Consider the following 20,295-nt stretch of genomic DNA (forward strand, 5'->3'; position numbering starts at 1 on the left):
ATTGCTAATAATAAAGTTTAGTGGAGTAAAAATACGATATTTACCTCTGAAATGTAGTGGAATACAAGTATAAAGTAGTACAAAATAGGAGATAGCCAAGTAAAGTACAATTACCTCAAAACTGGACACAAAACTTCCGTAAATTTACTTCGTCTGACGGACAGGCGTGGAAAAAATACAAAGGGCAGCCCTCAGAAGGCATTTCCCCACACGTACTCCACTGGAAGGGCACCTTTTTTTTCACCATGGGGGCATCATAGACGGAACAAACCCTACTACTACAGTACAGTAAGTACGCTGGAATTTTCAGTCAGTGTTAATTTGTTTAAGTGCTTCCAAGAAAGTACCAACCCAAACAGCAACAACAGAGATTCATGTTAACACAAGTCAGCACACGTCATTTGGGAAACCTGGAAGTTTGAATGGGAGATATTCTGACGCAAAACAATTTCCATCACCAAGCTGCCAGGTGGAATTCCCATATACAACAGGCAGATATGCATCCAATACTCAGCTCAAATCTACAGAGACTCTTTGTGTGGACTTTCCTTCAGTTCACTTACATGTTGTACATGTTAGGATACAACTTGTACAATATGAATCAGTTAGTGATCCATGTCTGATCCATATCACTGTTGTTGTCACCAGGGTTGTCTACGTTATCTTTTGGAAACCCCTTGAAAAATCTCAAATTATAATGGACTTTTCGGCCCACCTTACTCAAAAGTTAAGCAGATAAAAATCCTGCCATTGCAGGAAACCTCTGTGACACGTATCTTGTGTAAACACATTTTTTCTGTTAACACTTGCACTGGTTTTTGACATACAGTACGAAAACATTTAGATTGTGGTGTGTGACCACAGGGGTGTAACCAGGATGTAAAAATACTGAGAGCAGAGACACGGTGTGAGAAGGTTCAGGTGGGTTTTTGTTGTTGATGTTTTTACCTGTAGTGTGTTAGAATGTACATGCTGTGATTATGGCTCACAGAAAAAATGCATTACTTTCCTAAATGAACATTCATGTTTAAAATGGATAAAGAAAATTCTCATTTTTGTGTGAATTCATTCTTTAACAAGCATTTGTTGCATGACTTGTTTATGTTATGGACCTAAGAAGGTGGAAGCTAAGGTGTTATCTGTCCATGAAGGTGAAGTTGGCCAGGAATCCCCCCACACTGTTGCATTGATGCGTTAATGCATCGATGAAAAGAGATAGCTTGGATTGATACGGTTCACTGCAGCACGCAAGATTTTCGTTTTGAATGATCAAGTCAGAACTTAACAAAAAGAAGCTTGGGAAGCTATCTGATAACTCTCCCACAAAGTTGATGTTGTATTAAGAGTATGCAAAGTCCATCAATCCATCCATTATCTAGCGTATACCAACATGTCCTGTGCGGGTGCTGGAGCCTGTTCCAGGTCACATTTATGTAGAGTTCAGCAGGTTTTATCATTTCCTGTCATTACTTTACTTATAGAAAGTGAAATGAAAAGTAACTTATATGTCAGTTTGGCCTGCAGCATTACAACTCATTTGAAAGATCTTAGGTTAATGTGGAAAAAACTGAATACTCTCACTCACAATACACTCTTGTTACTCAAAGTGAAGGTTTTATACTAATATTTGAGATAATTTTTAAATCATGCATACATAGGCTTTGGTTCAGTTATTTTTCAGTCCAATTCAAAAACTTTTTATAACTCCATATTTCAGAAGCAGCCATGAATCACCATTTTACAGAAAATAAATCCCACTGAAGATTATGACATGAAATCAACACTTAAATCTGTGTGCTGTTTTCTTTTTCTTGTGGTCAAAACTTCACACAATCCAGGGTTTGGTTGTAATCCAGACTTTTAAATCTGAATAATTCAAATTCAATCATTACCAACTCCATCTAATTTTTAGACCTATACATTTGACTCTAAATGCAAACAATATTTGACTGTGCTACAGTATTATTAATATTGACTTGGACCTGTACGTTGCCCACAAACACCAACAGATGGAGCCATTTCTCAATTTACTGTAACCAGCCTGAGACGAGCCACAGTCTTTTCAACTCAAGTGCTGTGTTACCTGCTTATTTCTCGACCCCACGTTTCCACTTACTCCGAGCAGAATAAATTAGTGATCTCGTTTGAATAATGAATGTTTTTTTGTTTTTTGTTTTTACCATTATTTTACTTTGTAATGTGTCTAGGATTCTTGTTTTATCTTATTTTGAAAGTTTGGCCGGAAGTACAGTATTTACGTATTCCCATTGATGACAACTCCACAGGACAACAGAGGATTTTGGAGGAAGTTAGCTGTCTTTGAGGCGGTGCACACACGTTTGTTTTGACAAAGACATGCCCTTGAACCCTCGTTAGTCCTGCTCTTGTGACCTCTATCAGTACATTATTTAGCTTACCGTCCTCAAAGCACATTAGGTATGTAAAGCTTTCATTCCTAGCTAGCCAAGCTAACCACTCACTGAAGGTTAAAACCGAAGCTTGCCAGGTGAAGCATTGGCAGCTGTTTCATGAAGGGACATTAGCACATATCGTTAGCCTAATTAATTATCAGGAAAGCCAAAAGCACAGCTAATACTGCTATCGGCTAGCAATAGCTGAATGTGAGTGTGAGGCGGTGTTAGCATGAATTTATGAGACTAACAGAAACATATGAGGCAGCTAACTGACAGCTGCAACGTGAGGCTACAGCACAGCAAAACACTGACAGTGCCAATACATGTTGAAGTGTCTTTACTGAGGTGTTAGGTACCTCTATATACTGTGAATTTGAGCATATAAGCATGTTAACGTTTGACTGCAGCGTGATTTTGAATCACTGTAACTTTATTTCAACAGTAACAACGCCACCATGGGGTTCCTACTGTCTAAATCCATGGATGCAAACTTTAAAAAGCAGCAAGAATTCATGCTCCACAATGGACGGCTGCAGGTGAGTAAAGTTGTACCTATTCACACATAATTATAAACAACACGGAGAGAAGAAGCTAGTATTTGCCGTGCAGCATATCTTACCTCATGCACCTGCAACCCTGTGGTAGCTGCTTGTGTCAGGTGGAATATGGAATTGAATATTGTAGCAAATATGCATAAAGGCATTTTCTTGATCTACTGTGACTTGGATCGTACACAGTGTGTGTTGTTTTGAATAAAAGTGTCTGCCAGCTAACTAAACCCAAATGTGGTACTGGCAAGTAAGAACGTGTTGTACCAGTCAAAGCTAGATTATGCACTGGGCAAAGCAGGCAAACGCCCCCCAAGGCCCCAAAAAGTACCAGGCTGACTGTCTGGCAATATAATTAATTGTAATTTTGTTCAGGAATATATGAATTTACACAACACTACTAAAGCACAACATCAACTGACACAATGAAGATCATCAGCTTTATTACCTGATTTAGCTTCCTAAAGATGATCTCAGTGTCAAAATCTAGTTTTAAGATTTAAGATTATATTATATATATGTTAAAGGTGCATTGTGTAAAGATTGGCAAGGGGGCAGCATATCATCAGAGTAACCGCCAGCTGCTGCTCTACTTTTTGCGACAGCTATCATTGCCTGTAACTACTAGCTGCCATGAGCAGGTTAGCCTAGTTAGCCATGCAACTCCTAGTCCTGTTAGCTGACTGGGTCAGAGCAAGGGGGCAGTGTTGGTGTTTACCCAGCAGGCAGTGAACACGGTCGGATCAAAACCGAACACAGCCTCCATGTTGCTAGCTGGTAAGCACCCTACTGTACCTTCAGCAGACATCTCTGCCACCTAAGAGATCTTTGACATAACATCTAAACTGTTATTTCTTCACATTACTGTATGTTGATAAAATAAGACAATTCTGGCCTTATATTACACATTGTAACTTTAATATTATATCAGAGTTTTGGCAGTTTGGTCCGAGAGACAGACTCTGGCCATGATATCAATCTGTCCTATCTATAGGTCTAGTCAGCCTGGCGTCCCTTTTGTCTTTCTTGGATCACACAGTATTAAAACCAGGGATACAAACTTCAGTTTGAACCATTTTCATTAAGTGACCACAGGTTGTATTGCACACACATTGTTTTTTCATCTAAACAAAGGATTGTGTCTTGTTTTGTTTTTTTTCTTTGCCTTTTCGGTCCAATTTGTTGTGATTTATTCATGCCCGTAAGCTGCTGAGCAGCAGGTGGGATGTGTGACTGTCATAATACCAATAGCATTATCCAACTTCCGCCCAAAAGGTTTGTTGTGTTTTCTGCTCTGTAATTTTCTCCTGTTCTCCCAGCTGTAAATGTGGGAGATGATGACTAACATTACTCTGTGATAGCAAAGGTTTGGCAATTGAGTTTCAGAGCGCCCTCATTTGGGTCGTGACAATGACTCACAGGTAAATGTTAGGTATTAGCTGTAGTGGATCTAAATTGTTTCATTGACTGGTAGTTTTCATATTTATAATTCACACTCAAAATCACTTTTGAATACAAATCAGTATGACTTTTTCTCATTTTGCCATTATCTGTCTGGCTGCCTAGATTAATTGGAAGTATGAGTGACAATGGCTTATATTTTATCTTATATTCAGAATTTGGATTCATTTAACCTTTCAGATCTTGGCTGAAAAAAAAACAGCATTGCTAATGGTCAAATGTTATGTTGGTGCCTGAAACAGAAAATAATTATGCTGCTCTTATGTCTTCAACAATGTAATTGTATTTTTACATCCGCAAATTTAATGAGTGAGATTGACCCTAGCAATTTCAGTATATCTGTGACACAGCGGATGTTTCTTCCCCCTGCATTAGGATGTCAAAGATGATTGCTTGCTAATGTTTTCTAGTGACATCACTTAGTTAATTGATGCTTTTCAAGGAGTCAAAGTCATTGGGCATTGTGTGTGAACTACTGGGTCCAATTTAAACATTACTTGAAAATGTATTTGATGAGGGTGTGTTTATATGACACATGTCCTGAGGATAAATGGCAGCTTTGAAATGAAACAAATGACGTTTGCTCTTCTATATTTAAAAATAGGTCTTGGCTGTTAATAGTCAGTGTGCTTTCCAACCACAGCCCCTGAACTTAAGGGGGTTTGTGTGTTAAGTAGGTGAGCAAAAAAGTTCCCACAAAGTTTTTGATTTGATATATTTCACTGGGAACCTCGCTTTTTAGATATGAAGAAACACTAATGATGAATAAAAATGTCTGCTTGTTTAGCCCTTTTCAAAATTGGCAAGACAACTTTTCAGGAAAAAGATTCCCGCACACTGTCCACTTCACTTGCAATTGAGTTTATTGACAACAACAGCAGCCATTGCTGCAAATAAATCTGTGGTTTTAAGTTAGGTTGGCAGGACAGCTTAAAGCTCTGTGTTGAATGATAGACACTTAGGAAAGTCAACATTGAGGCTTCTGCCAGGCCTTGTAGGGAATTCATTGTAAAATTAGCTCTGATAGGTGCAGGGAGCCAGTATGTAGTGGCTTAAACAGATGTGCCATGATCTGATCTCAGTTAAACCCCTATCATGGTTAAAGCAAAGCATGTTAAAGGCACAATAAACTTTTTAGTAGCCAGGAATGAAGGGGCTTAAAAGTATGGATTGCCAGATTGATCAGGACATATAAAATCCCACGTCTGGCTATTAAATCAGGAAACAAAGACAGAATTAAACATTGTTTTTTCCAGAGGTCATGATGGTAGAAGTGACCTTCGCCCGGTGAGAGCTGGATTTGGCCCCAGTAGCCCCGCAACCCCCCGAAAGGGGGGATAAAAGCGGCAACACCCCGCGACCCCAATAGGGAAAATAGCGGAAAGAAAATGAGATGAGATGAGAGAGGATGGTAGAAGCTAAGGAATGAATGAGCCATCTTTGTTCCTTCTCATTTCTGTTAGAGTTGCACATACAGTACTGATTGGGCATTCACAATAAAATTGCAGCGGTTAAAGACATAGCTAATATCCTGAAATACATCATTATCATGATTTGAGATTATATATTGTATTAGATTTTGGTTATATATGGTTATATCGTGATACGACATAAGAGTTTTCTAAACTTACCAGACTGTTCTGCTTGTTTTAATACTAGCCTTTACCCACTTTGTCATTATATCCCCAACATTTACTTCTGTATAACTTGTTTAACTTTTGTGCTTTGTTGTTGTTTGACAACTGTTAAATTAAACAATTCGTAAAGATGAAAGTAAAAATTTGACTTTGGGCAAGTAGATTTCTGAAGCACTAAAAAGACATTGATGTTGAATCCTGAATGACAATACATGTTAAATATTAGTTATATTGTTAAACTTTCAGTTGTGTCAGAAAGGGACTGAGAATGGTACCCTGAGGAACGCCCCACAACTAATCAGGCATGAATTAATTACTGGCGGTCTGAAATTGTATAGTGTTTTGTTTTATAAAACAAACAATAACTGTTAATATCATATCGAGAGATGATCAGTGCTTTGTTGCTTCATCGTATATTTTTTCACACATTGACAAGATAAAAAAATGGTTGACATAATCTGTGTGTGAGTGTGTTGTGGGTTTCTCTCTCTCTTTTTTCTGTTATGTCTGTTTCTTTCCCTTTCCCGTCAGTATATAGGCCGTGTTGATTCGTGTATCATTTTTCCAAGTATTGTCCCGCCCTGCGTTTTCTTGCAGCCTTTAGAAAATGTCAGTGAATTTCCAGCTGATTAAATTCAGCTCTGCTCTCACTTTGTAACCTTCACAGTGGACTCATCATGGCTCATTTCTTTCTTTCACTTTTTCTTCACCTCCTTTTCCAGTCACAGTCATTGTGTCATCTTCTGCTGCTTGTCCAAGCTGGCCTCCGAATCTTTTTGTCACCCCTTGTAATGTTTCCATGAGAAAAACATATAGGTAAATGTAAAACTATGTTGGTTTGTCATTATGGGAAGTAACATCAACATGGATAGGTTTCAAAACTCACAGTCATCACCTGGAAATCGAGCATGGAAACATGAATATATGGTATCTGAACCAAAACTCAGAGATAATCTGTGCTAGTACTTGAATTTATCAAATTATACCCAATTTGCAGTCATATTGACAGAATACCCAAATTGTCTGGCAATGCAAACCTTTCTTTACACATCGCAGATCTCTGATTGTGACCAGACATTGATTGATTTGAATGTTAAAAGCGTTTGTGTTCACATCTGTGAGCTTTGATTTAGTGGCTGTGTGTGTGTTTGTGGTTTTGATGAGTTTGTTCCTGTTTGCGACTGTAACTGTGCTGAAGTAGCAGATGGAGCAAAAGCCGAGTACTGGCTGTTTGATGCTTTGATACAAGGGGAGCGTTAGGTGGGGTGCAACAGAAAGGGCGTTGAGTTTCCGGATGGTTGAGAGCTTCTGCTGGCAGAGTTTATGATTGCTGTTTATGATTGAAGTGTTCATCAAAGCTGAGTTAAATGTCCACGAGGATTCCCACATATTTGAAACTCATTTCCATGTCAGCTGCGTCAGTGTTGATGATGCTGAGGTTGTGCAGGGTGGAGGTCAAATACTGCAGTTTTTCTCAGCACAGTGTTATCAATGATGTTATGTTGTCAACTGACCTACATCTCTCTTATCTGTTTATAGATTTGTTATTGATCCAAAAATAACATTTGAGAGCTAATTTTAGACTTGTTGCCACCCACCATAAAACAATAAAAAAAGAAACTGAAATAAGAAGGAAAAAGATGCAGTAATTTAGTGTGTCCACGATAGTCATGTGGTAGAAATCTGATATTCTGACAGCCTTATTTCAGACTAGGAAAGTCAGTTGAAAATTCTGCAGAGTTGTACCAAGTGGCAAGCTATGAATAATCAGGTTTCGGCATTTTATTTACCACATTATAATGATTATACACAGATTTGGCCTCCAATTAGACAAGTTTTGTCTCTTTTAAACTACTGTATGTCTCCACTGGGATACTCTACTTTCTTAAAAAGACATTTACAAGCAGGTGACTCAAGGGATAAAATAATTTGCCCTGACAAGAAGTAGGTAGTTTTTAGATTTCCAGTAAAATCAAACATGCAGTATCTCTGGCCTACTTCCTATTTTACCTCCCAGATGAGAGAAGGGATGACTTCATGAGAGGTGACGTCTCTTTAATCATGTCACAAGAACCCATTTATGACTGAAGACCATAACAGTTCTGTGAATGAGTGGGTAATTTCCCTTCGCTGTCCTTGGAAAGGCTCCGAGTTGAAACATAATTAAATTCATGACTCATTAACAACACCTGCTGCATTTGGGTTCCATTTCACCTTTGTCTGATTTTAATGAGGCATCCTTAAGTTCCCTTTTGTCCACTAATTTAGCTCAGCGAACCCCACAATTAGGAGGACAAACACTGTTGATTACAGACGCCGTTCCTGTGATTTCCATTTCTTTGACACATTGCTCCACCCAGAGTTCGTATTGAGAATGAAACGATCACCCCTGAGGCTTTAAAAAGTTTTGTGACTTCCTCCTTCCTGGAGAGAGTAGCAGTTGTAGTCAGCTTGGTTACAGTAAGGGTTTCCAAAAGGTAGTTAAGTTTCATGACACATAAAAGAAGTAAATTTACGCAGGAACTCCTCAAATGTACACAGAATTTCATACCTGTGTCCCGAGGTTATGATTTGGTGATGACTATTGATGGATTTTCTTTCATGTTATCGCCTTAAATGTGTTTAATGGGATTTTTCAAAGTTGTAAGGCAACATTTTTTCTATTCAATACAAAAACAAAGTAGGGATAAAACTAGTCTGTATTTTTGTCATTTATTAATTATATTTATTATTTTATTTTTGGTCTATAACAGTGTTCATCAATTTTGGTTCTATGTTTTAGATGTTTCCCTCCCCAACACACCAGAATTAAATGAATGGGTCGTTATCAGGCTTCAGAAGAGCCTGATGACCAGCTAAAATCCCAAGAGCATGTGATGACATTGTGTGTTTTTTCCAGTAAATATTCAAATAAAGACAAGAGACAAAGAATATCGATAAGATTGCTCTTATTTGATCTTAGTAACAAGTGTGTATTCTTTAAGAATATATATATTTTTTATTTTTAGTACACACACTTGCGTTTTTGGAGCTTAAATTGAATTACCACTTAAATCTGCACGTGGGTGCTTCACCCTACACCCTGGTTCAATCCATCTCCACCCCCTCAGTAGAAGAGCAGACCCACAGGGATTTGTGACGCTTGTCTAACGCAATATTCAGTTCAGTTTCTACCCAATATCAATGTTCATTAAAACACCTATGCAGTGGTGGTGTGTGACTAACATAAGTCTATAATGTTAACAAATGTTATTGAATCAGTTAATAATTAACAGCATGCTTAAAACCATATTATATTACACCTAAGGTTGATTACACTTCATTAACGCAAGTGCCTATACTGCACTTCTACCAGCCAGTGACGTCTGAGCCCGGTGATTACAGCTGAACCCCTCCTGAGCTCATTAATCTTTACACCTTTCCTTCTCCCCTTTTACTGATGTCTATTAGTAGCCAAGTATGTCAGTCATCAAATCACCCCACTTAATCTTCTTCACGTGGTCACAACAAGAGTCCAAGTGACGTATTGATTATTTAATTAAGTATTTGATTAATGTTATTTCAATGTTTATCAGAGTTACTCACTGATACGTAGAAATTTGGAATGCAAAATGGTTTATCGCACAATTACAGAGTGAGACATTGGAAATACTTTCATTTACTATTCATTGGAGTTGTCTTCATTGTTAACCGACATCGTTGATAAAAATCTATCTGACGTTACTCAGGTAAAAATGTATGTTTTAAAATTTTATCCACGTTATGTTTAAAGGAAGCGACAGGCAACTGAATGAAATTACCTTGAAAGAAATGATCGCTGGCCCTGGATTTTAACATTGTTGGAAAAATGTAGGATAATTTAAGATCACAACTCATCAAAATATATAACAATGGTGGTGTCGTTTTTAGACATGTTTGGAAATCTAAGAACAAGGCATAATGCACTGACAAATGTGACAAAGACATGAGTGATTATAGAGAAACAAAAAAGTCATTATATACAATATTTTAAACCATTCCTAATCTTGTTTTTTATTATAGAAATATGAATTATAAATGCTCAAGTCCATTATCACTCCAGTAATATAATGTCAACAAACAGCTGTTGACTGGAGACGATTTCTCATGCCTACTGTCAGGCCCTTATTTATCCTGTTTGGCCAGTTAAACACATTAAGTTCTGGGAATTGGTCAATATGAAGCCCACTCCCTAATAAAACATGTTAAATGAGTTATGACTTGTTCACTGAAACAGTCACATCCTCCTCTGTTCTGTCTTCATGGCCAAACAGTCCCCTTTAATTTATTCAATCAAGCAAATAAAACATGTTTCAATCTGCCTTTTATTTATTTTTTTTCTGCATTAAATTGTGCTTACTCATAGATACCAGCCACCTAAATACACCTGATTTTTTTCATCAAGAAAAGTGTAGGTGTTGTTAAGTGTATTAGAGTCCAAGATATTTTATGTTTAAAATTTGGTACAAGTCAGTCGTTGTATTTGAATGAAAGTCCAGACCTCAAATAATAGATATTGTAGAGTCTCTATTGGTCTCTGTTTAAAAGGCTCCACCTCTTCAATTTCATTCACATGTTCAACCGTTAACGCAGATATACAGAGCTGTTACTGAATGTTGACATGTTGTAATTTATGTCATCCACTCCACGTCATTAACTCACTTGAATGGCACTGTGGTCAGTTTTTATCCAATCTTTGCATCATAAGTGAGTTGGTGTCACTTTCCTGTAAAGCTCATCTTTGACACGTTCCCTTTTAGAGAATAAAGGCTTTTTAAATGTGAATGTCACTCAGCCATGTCAGTAGCGATTGTTATGCAGGAAGCACGTATTTCTGTGTATAAAGATGTGAGTGAGTGTCAAACAGGAAACAGCAGACAAAAGATTGATGTGACTGAGGTTCACCAGCACCTGGCTGTCTCCTGTTCCTTTGACCCTTTCTCTATCCCTCTGACTGTCTGGCTGTCTCACTGCTTTTACATCCATATGAGCTACATTTTATTTCTCTTGTTGTCACTTTGATTGCATAACACTGAGCAGATTTAACCCTCTGGATATTTCCCTTGTCTAGTATTGCTTTGACTTCTTCTGCATTACACACGTTCGGCATGTCCTTCAAAATTTTTATATGACAAATTGAATCATTTTCAGGATGAAAACTTGACCGATATTCTGTTTTTGTTTTGTTTTGTTTTGTTTTGTTTTTACTTCAAATACATAACAAAAGCAAACATGTTGTCCATTAATTTGGCTCTTAGCAAACTGTGACCATGATATGTACTGACTGGGATATTTTACACTTTAAAACTAAACTTGTAAGTGCTCTCTGGTGATCATTCAATCAATCATTCAACATCACAACTTTTAGAAACATTCTTGTTTTTCTATTTAGGATAACAGAGCAAAATGTAAGACTGCTCATTGAAAACATTAAAAAATTAACTAAAGTTATCAACAGAATGTGAAGAAATAACAGTTTGACTTTGTGATGTCTATGTTGCGTGTTGCAGAGATATCTACTGAAGTTAGCTTGCTAACCAGCTATCCCCGGCCAATTTTTTTATTTAAGTATTTCATGTTGGCACTCGTCAGTGTTCATATTTGGCTTTAAAGGTCTATAATGTGTGTATAATGTGTGTGTGTGTGTGTGTGTGTGTGTGTGTGTGTGTGTGTGTGTGTGTGTGTGTGTGTGTGTGTGTGTGTGTAGATGGAGCGTCAGATCCTGATGCAGAACCAGATGAGAGAGAGACAGATGGCCATGCAGATCGCCTGGTCCAGAGAGTTTCTCAAATACTTCGGCACCTTCTTTACACTGGCCTCTGTGGGACTCACAGTCGGGTGAGTTTTGTGTGCAAATTCTCAAAGAATTGGCTCAGAGGTCTTTTGTTCAACATACTGTAAGGTTCAGCCAAAGATGATTAACACACACACACACATACACACACACACACACACACACAGCAATAATGTGCAGTGAGGGAACAAACTGTATCAGCCTGTAAAGTGTGATCCTCACTGAACTGAATCTTCACAGCTACAGTATTAGTCCAGTGGCCTTTACTGGTGCAGCTCCATGTATGATGCTTTGTAAGTGTCCACACACATCATCTTTAACTGTGTAGCCCTAATCACAAGCCAGCAACAGGTGGCGCTACAGCAAAATAACACATTTAAAATGGCTGGAACTCAGTGGTCATGAGCCTGACTCACTTGAATTTATTAATCTGTATTCCCAGAACCGAAGGACACAACCTACTCAACCTAATGGTCTGCTGTATAACTGTGTGTAATTAAATGAAAAACACACATTGACATATCTGTAATTTAATATAAATGTGTGGCCTAAATGGAAATATGAGCTCTCTGAGTGCTGTAAATTATCTTTAATCACATATTGACAGTGGGAAATACTGAACTCTCCTTCTCTTTGTTTCTATACTTTTCTCCAGTGCCATGAAAAGAAAGAAACCATCCCTAATGGCTCCTATCTTACCACTCAGCATCATATTGGCCTACCAGATGGACAGCGCCTATGGGACACTTATTTACCGTATGAGAGGTAAGACAGAAAAAGTAGCTTCATTTTGTTTCCTTTACTTTAACGTTTTGCATAAAGTGTATATATTGTTTTTGAAGTGAAACCACACTTTTGAATCATAATTCCAGGCAGTAGACGTGGATGCAAACGATGCTTAAAGAGACCTCTTACATTTTAGCCAAATTTTCATCAACATTTATGAAGGAATTATCAGAAGTTATAGAAAGAAAAATGCCGGCTATAATACAAACAAATCAAGCATCGTTTTGTTTCACTTTGTACTTTCAGGAGAGGCCGAGAGCATCATGGAGTCTGAACATGACCGTCTGGACCTGCCTCACGGGACTCCATCTTTTGAAAGCATAGAGAAGGCTCGGCGCGCTAGAAGCAGCCTCAGCTCCTTGTTGGAGAAATGATGAGTTGGTTGTTTGAGACAAAATCATAATCGTCCAGTCCATGCATTCACCCGCTCTGCTTTTGCTTTAAACTGCCTTCTGACATTATCAAGTCTATCGTTTGCACTAATTATCATATGTCGTGGACATCGAGTCAAATAGTCTCAATATTGAAGAATATATGAATAATGTTGTTTTTGCTGTAATTGTTATTAAAAAGTCCATCAGAAGCCAAACGCTTCTACACTGAACCATTGACTGATGCAGAATACAAATCAAAATACTTAAACCTAACTTACCTTTGCCAAACAAGTTCACACAATACTGATTAAGCTACTACCACCACACAAATTTCTCTGTATTTTGCAGTATAGTCGCCTTTTTATATCTTCAGTACCCGCAGCGATAGCATCAATTACAGCAAACAGCAGAAAAGTGGAGCCTATGTCGCCATAATCACATTGACAGTATTTGTGTAATTACTCTCAGTGCCAGAGGAGGGAGACAGAAGCTCTGCACTGCAGGTTTAAGTCAGTTATATGCTGTCAATACTGTAATGTAACATAAATTTTGCATCAGTTACCATCAGCCATTGCAACATAATTTACTGAGACTATAGTTGTATCCTTGTATACTGCATACTAAATCTATATGGTACATAATTGTCATAGTATACTGTTTTACAGTACGCTTAAATTGTTAATTTGTAGTTTTTGGTAAAAATACCACTTCTGAATGCAACTTTGGAAAGCTACTGCAAATTCAACTTTACAAAAAAAAAAAAATCAAAGTGTATTTTTTAAATAACATTTTTTCTGTTTCCAATTTTGTTGGAGCGGTTTCACCACCACTATCACTATAGGTTGAATCTACAACACTCAAAACTTATTTCATTTGCATGCTGTCTAGTTTGAGTACTTTTTTAAAATGTTTTCCAGTCTGAACAAACAATACACTAAAATAGTAACCATGATAAATAATAATTTGTTTATCAAAACAAAGAACAAAGTATTTCACAGAGCGAGAGAGAGAAAAAAAATGATTGTGATGATGATAAACAAGTAGTATTGAATTAGGACAGGGCGTTTGTCTCAACAAGTTGTGTTATGGTTGTGAATCATGTTCTCAGTTAAAGCTGCAGGAAATGATTTCTGACCTCTAGGGGTCAGAAAAACTCCTTAACACACTCACAGTAACATAGGCCGTACAAAGTCTGAGCTTATCGAGGTCACATGGCTAATGTGTTACCAAACAGTTGCCTTCTTGCACATCAGGCAGACACAAAACAACATGAACATTTGATATGTGTATATTTACTCACCATCTGACATGAACAAATACAATATTCCGCTGTTTTTTAGCACCGTTTGATTCGCAATAAGCACATTGTATATTTCACATTTCCTGCCAGGCAGGTAACCGGCTGTCAAAACTAGTTTGGTCATACGGACCGGCTAATCAAAGCTAAAGAGTGATGAATATGTTACTAAATAGAGTTTGAATTTCAAAGATTTTAAACATGGCAGGCATTTGCTCTGACAGCAAAAGGTTGTTCTCCCCCAATCTGTGTCAAAAATGTTTTTTGATAAACGGAACTGAAAGAGAATAGTTCATTTTCCACGGTCTGATTTCAGCGTTAAGGATCTTAATACCAAAGTTACAATTAGCATTGATGCACCCATGACTTTTATTTTTATTGTCAGAGGATGTAAAATATTACAAGGTGCTGATTTTTATGCAAAATGTATTTACCATCATTTTAACTCATGTTTGACATTAAGGAAACTATATTTATACATCCAATAAAAAAGAAATATGGCAAAGACTTCCTCTTCTCCAATCTTTTGTGACAAAGCACCAAAGCCAATAACAAACAAACACCAAACCACTCGCTTCTTTCCTAAACCACTTAAATTTCTTCCGAGCGAAGTGTAAAAGACGTCATACATGCCTGCGTGTAATTTGTCTCGAAATCATCACGTCCAACTGTTGAATGAGTAACATGTACACCCACACTTGACATAAGAACGTTCCCCTAATATTATTACAATAAAGACATAACTCCAAGTACGTCATTGTCATCAATCTAAGTGACGTGCGTGTGAGAGGGAGAAGGAGGGAGTGGGAGGGTTGGGGTTGAACACATAAGTTAGGACTAGGACTACAGAGAGGAGGAGAAGAGGAAATCAAAGTCTGCTCTGCGACACAAGACAGACAAATCGAAGCAGATTTTACAACTTGAGCAGCACCAGAACTCTCCCAGCAGATAACCAGGAAACCAGGATTTGAAGCGGTGATCAGACCTGAGGTGGAGCTCAGTTGACCCCTCTGTGCAGTGCGAAAAAACAGCTGTCAGGTTCAGGACAAGTGGAGAAAAATGCTCTGGAGAGTGACCCTCGCTGTGGCTGTGGTGTGCGTCGGGGGCATATGCAGCCGTGTGCAGGCTGACCTGATGAGCAAACTGATCCTACCAAGGGACTACGGTGTGAAACTGTGCGGGAGAGAGTTCATCAGGGCGGTCATTTTCACCTGCGGCGGCTCGCGGTGGAGACGATCCACAGAGGGGGACTTGGGTGAGTTCTTGCACTTCGAGTAATTGCTCAATTTGTCAAGCAAAAATCTATTTATCGACTTATTGTATTTGTGTGTTGAAACATATCTTTAAATATGTTTTGATGTAACCAAGGTGTTGCGTAAGAAATTGATTTCTCAGTAAGACTAAAGATGACTGAAGAGAAGGAGGCAGGAGCTGTAACTGATTGCGTTCTTCATTAATACTTCTCATGTTAAATGGTGATTTGTTACAAATGAAAAGGTTTCAATCAGGGGACGATTCCCCTCACATTTCAGCACCATGGTCAGCTCATGTTCAGTGGTAATTGGGCATGCTATGAAAACCTTTTAGTGAGTAATTCCCCCAGTTCCTGTGTTGTTAATCTTCCAAAAAGCACCTTTATTAACACTTTCAGTAGGAGTTAGGGTGCATTTTTATATTCAACTCCTCCTGTCTTCAGGTGCTTTCCAGTGGAGTTCCCTCAGTGATGTAACAGTGGAGGACAACAACCACCATTCCTGGCAACCCAGCGCGGAGCTCCCAGACCCTTCTCCTCTCCGTCTTGCCTCCTCTTACTCCCTGGCAGACCTCCTTGCTCTTATCAGGCAGGAGCAGTCGCTGAGCGACCCAACCCTGCAGGAGATGTCTCAGTCGTCCTCGGTTTTGGGCGAGCGAGCTGACTGGCCCGTACCGAGAAAAGAGAAGAGGAACTTTTCTCTGGGTGTGGCGGGGAAGTGCTGCAACCAGGGCTGTACCAAAAATGATATCGGACAATTGTGCTGAGGCAGGGGAGGAGGAGGAGGAGGGATGGGTGAGGGCGGAGGGGTCGTGATGTGAAGATGGTGTGATTAATGGACAGTGGTGGAAAGATGTAGGAGGAGGTCACATCTGCTGTTTAATAGGCTTTAGTTAGCTTTTCCCAGTCGTTGCCTCATTACCGGAGAATATAAAAAAACATCATTATATTTTCTTTATTCTGCTCACTTGTTTGATATTTTGTTTAAAATAAGCTCATGTACTGTATGTCGCCCTTTCAGCATCACTGAGAATAAATTTTAAATACTGTGTTAATATGAAACATTGAGTGGTATCATAAATTCATTCACACGACACCTGTTCATATCTGTGGAGCAATAAGCAGCAGCCATGTTCTCGCCTGCAGACCGTCTGCCCAAACTAGGTTCATTCGTACCAGCACCAGCCAATATCGCACATTAATGTCATTTAGGCTGCTGTGAACTTATTGCTGGCCTCTGTTCACAACATTACACCCTGAGGACACCACTGTAAAACCAAGGTTTTTTTTTTATTTTTTATTAACCCTTTCATTCAGCTAAAACAGACATTTAACCTCCTGCACAAAACCCTACGATACCATTTTTTGTGGACCTGCAATCTTGAGTCGATGAATCAAAGAGAATTTGTTGCAAACTGTTTTGATAGCTGAATCAATTGTTTGTTTTAGTCATTTGTCAAGCAAAAGTGTCAAACATTAGCTGCTTAAACGTGAAGATTTGCTGCTTCTCTTTGTCATTTATGATAGAAAATAACAATTCTTGTGTTTTTAGACTGTTGGTTGGACAAAAGAAGCACTCTGGGAAATTTTGAGGAGCATTTTTCACAATTTCTGACATTTTATAGAATAAACAATCGTAAAAATAATTGGCAGAATCAATAAAAAAAAAATTGTTAGTTACAGTATTAGTGTTACGTGCAAAACTGTTCAAAGCTGTTTGACGTGAAACCACAATTAGATTTTTTTTAAAAACTACAATTGTCCAAATTAAAACACTTTGTTTTAATAAAAGTATATACACACAGAACAGATCACATATCCATCTTTAAATATTTACATCTGTTTACACATTCATGTATAAAAGGTAGCTGCATGGTAACATCTGAGGACAAGACCAGACTTAATGTAATTTGCACCAAACAAAAAAATAAAATGAACAGAAAGAAACACCACCAGTTTAATCTGGTTTAATATCCTCTTTGTTTTTTCTCAAAATCTTTGGATAAGAAGTGATACATATTTTATAAAATAATCATATTTGCTCTCTCACACCAATTCACATGAATCCCAATAATAGTTGCATGAGTAAAAACAATCCATTAGGGGGCAACATTTTCCATCATACTGTATGCACGATATGCAACTCTGAAGAAACTGACACTCTGATTCACAGCAGACTTGCCGTTAGATTCCAAACAAAATATTGAGACGGACCAGATCATCAGTATAATTACGGCCCAGGCAATAAGGCGTGGGAGCATACAAACACAGACACACTATGTTTGTAAGTAAGACAACTTTGCTCTGAGAGGACATCACTCCTTTGATATTCGACATGATATAGTTTGAAAAAAAGATGTTCTTCCTCATATTTCCCTCTCTTCATGGAGAGCTTTATCTCATCAGCCTCACTTAAATCACAGACAATGACCGATCCTGCTTCCTTCACTCTGAAACATCTGGTACATAAAGTTTGAAACATTCAAATTACAACTCCCGATTCAGCCACTGATATATTTGTGGCTGACAATACACACATACATCTTAAAATGAAGACATTAACGAAGGTCAAATGAGTTTTAAATAAAACCAAGAGCATTTCCCTTTCTTTACTTTTCCTCCAACTTTTCACAATAGCTACAACAGGCAGATCGCTGTATAAAATAAAAAGAACTATATTTACAAAATATATATAGTTTAGTAATTACAAAGGCAGAATCATAACTTTCAGAGCTAGTTTCCTTACAAAACAAGAATGATACTGAATGAGCCCATGGTATGATACAAGTAGATGCCCATTAATGAGTAGTTATTGCTGTCTCTTCAATGTATTTCCTTATTTTTTCCACATTCAATTAAATGATGTAAACAGATAGAAGGGGATTTGTGTTCATACTGACCCTGTATTGTGTGGAAAGACTGTGAAGTCACAGCAAACGAACACCGCTCAAAACTGGGTGCTTCCCCTGCTGCTTCGTCAAGTCGACTGTTACTGCAGATATCTGACTCAAAACCACCTGTAGAGGTTTTCAGAGCGGGTCCCTTTGTGACAGAAGCACACCTGCTGCTTTAAGTCTACAGAGTGCCCTTTCTCAGTCTTAAGAGTATCAAGCAAATGAAAAAGTTCGGCCACACGTGCCTGCTGCATTGAGGTTCACGTGTGCAGTCAGATGGCTAACTCTGTAAGAATCCCATGGCGTTTTTCACAGGCTGCTGCTCATTTTAGCACAATAAAAAGCACAAAATCAATTGTCTGTGCATTAAAGATCCCCTTCATACATGTATTAAGGCATGAAAAACATCTCTAATGTGTGTCTGACATTATTTCAGCAGACAAACAACAATCTTTAAAATTGATCTTACCCCCTGAAAATTCTAAAATAATCATTCACCTCACAAGTTTAAAAGCTGGACACAAGATGTCTCCTACTTCACTGTCAAGTCCATTCTCAGTGTTTGTGCACTGGAGGCTACAAGTTTCCACATCACGCTCATGTATCCTGAATATTATTGGACCAGGATTGACCAAACTATTTGTGTAGTCACAAATCATGCTTGCAAGCCGGCATCTTCAAAATAAGAGTTTCAATGAGCACACAGAAAACTGACACTTTCAAAAATGAATGTGAAAACAGCCGTCTGGTGTCGAACAGTGAAGCTCAAACATTCAACTGCAGGCACAAGAAGAAAAACACAGTTTTGACCTTCCGGAGGACTTTAAACACCACATGCTGCATTCCAGTCAGAGTCTCATTTCCTTCTTGAAATCTCCAAGCCTCCAAGCATGATGGCAAAAGTTACCAAAATACTTTGCTGACAGTAAAAAAAAAAAGATGTCTCTTTGGCAAGTGTGCACAGGAAAGAACCAACAGCAGTCCAGCCTCACTGCACATATAAACAGGATAGAGAATGGAAATGTGCAAGTGCAGAGTTGTCTGGAACGCAGCATGATATTGACTTCAAGGCTTAAACATTCAACACATTAATTAAAGTAGAGAAAATCTCATCTCTGTTGTCAAATTTTTAAAAACACAACACAATAACACAAATAATGTATCCCGTTATGAAATGATCTTAAAGGATTCAGAAATAATCTTTTTTTTTTTTTGGTGTCTGAGCCACATGTAGTGTGCTAGCTGATTAGATTCTTAGACATTCTTAGACTTCCTGTGGCCATAAAAGAAGAGTCAAACCTTTCTTAATCATACTGAGCACCAGTAGAGGAAAAAAAGAAACGAGCATGCTTCAGACTTGCGTCACTGCAACAAACACAGACGTCACAAAGACATTCACTGTTCTGTTCAGATCTGCGAGGGCTGACTGCCGGGAGTCAACACCTACAAGTCAAAGGTTCAGGGATCGATGCTGCTCATCTGTCCATGCTGCCACGTACAGTCTCCACACTGTGGATTAATGTCTTGAAAGTGGGGCGGAGTCGAGGTTCACTGCTCCAGCACTCTGTCATGATTCTGTGAATCTGAGGGAAGCGGAGGGGACAATTACTGCATCCTACTTTAACAACAAAGCTTTTTTTATTTATTTTTTTTGACACGAGTTCTCTATCCAATCTTATTAGATAAGCCATTCAGTGATACGACATGGTGGCCGTTTATGTTCAGGGCTAAGAATAATATTTTCTTTATTCCCACAGTTTGCTCTTGATAAGTCTTTAACCTCCCTTTTCATTCCTGCTACTAAAGCCTGAATGTGAACT

General features: G+C 38.3%; 3 protein-coding genes across 7 annotated transcripts in view; 2 read left to right on the plus strand and 1 right to left on the minus strand.

Moving 5' to 3' along the window:
- Nucleotides 1–206: 206 nt before the first annotated feature.
- On the plus strand, nucleotides 207–14,837 carry plgrkt (plasminogen receptor, C-terminal lysine transmembrane protein). 3 transcript variants are annotated; one of them, XM_084382616.1, is made up of 5 exons: nucleotides 207–288; nucleotides 2,857–2,950; nucleotides 11,786–11,916; nucleotides 12,528–12,637; nucleotides 12,905–14,837. In XM_084382616.1, the coding sequence occupies exons 2-5, from the start codon at nucleotides 2,870–2,872 to the stop codon at nucleotides 13,030–13,032; spliced, it is 450 nt and encodes a 149-aa protein (XP_084238742.1). In that variant the 5' UTR covers nucleotides 207–288; nucleotides 2,857–2,869; the 3' UTR covers nucleotides 13,033–14,837. The 3 variants fall into 3 exon arrangements, with proteins under 3 accessions (XP_084238742.1, XP_084238741.1, XP_084238743.1); XM_084382615.1 differs by lacking the exon at nucleotides 207–288 and adding an exon at nucleotides 2,269–2,436; XM_084382617.1 differs by lacking the exon at nucleotides 207–288 and adding an exon at nucleotides 2,673–2,766.
- Nucleotides 14,838–14,941: 104 nt separating this feature from the next.
- On the plus strand, nucleotides 14,942–16,608 carry rln1 (relaxin 1). Its single transcript, XM_084382614.1, has 2 exons — nucleotides 14,942–15,584; nucleotides 16,026–16,608. The coding sequence occupies exons 1-2, from the start codon at nucleotides 15,389–15,391 to the stop codon at nucleotides 16,346–16,348; spliced, it is 519 nt and encodes a 172-aa protein (XP_084238740.1). The 5' UTR covers nucleotides 14,942–15,388; the 3' UTR covers nucleotides 16,349–16,608.
- A 731-nt stretch (nucleotides 16,609–17,339) lies between these two features.
- jak2a (Janus kinase 2a) overlaps nucleotides 17,340–20,295 on the minus strand; it is a 35,210-nt gene continuing 32,254 nt past the window's right edge. For all 3 annotated transcript variants that reach the window (XM_084382320.1, XM_084382318.1, XM_084382319.1), the window contains exon 24: nucleotides 17,340–20,058. In XM_084382320.1, coding sequence (XP_084238446.1) covers nucleotides 19,951–20,058 — 108 coding nt within the window. In that variant the 3' untranslated portion in view covers nucleotides 17,340–19,950. The remainder of the gene's footprint in view (nucleotides 20,059–20,295) is intronic.

The sequence above is a fragment of the Pagrus pagrus genome, assembly GCF_965226575.1.
Source record: "Pagrus pagrus genome assembly, chromosome: 19".
In the NCBI taxonomy this organism is placed as follows: domain Eukaryota; kingdom Metazoa; phylum Chordata; class Actinopteri; order Spariformes; family Sparidae; genus Pagrus; species Pagrus pagrus.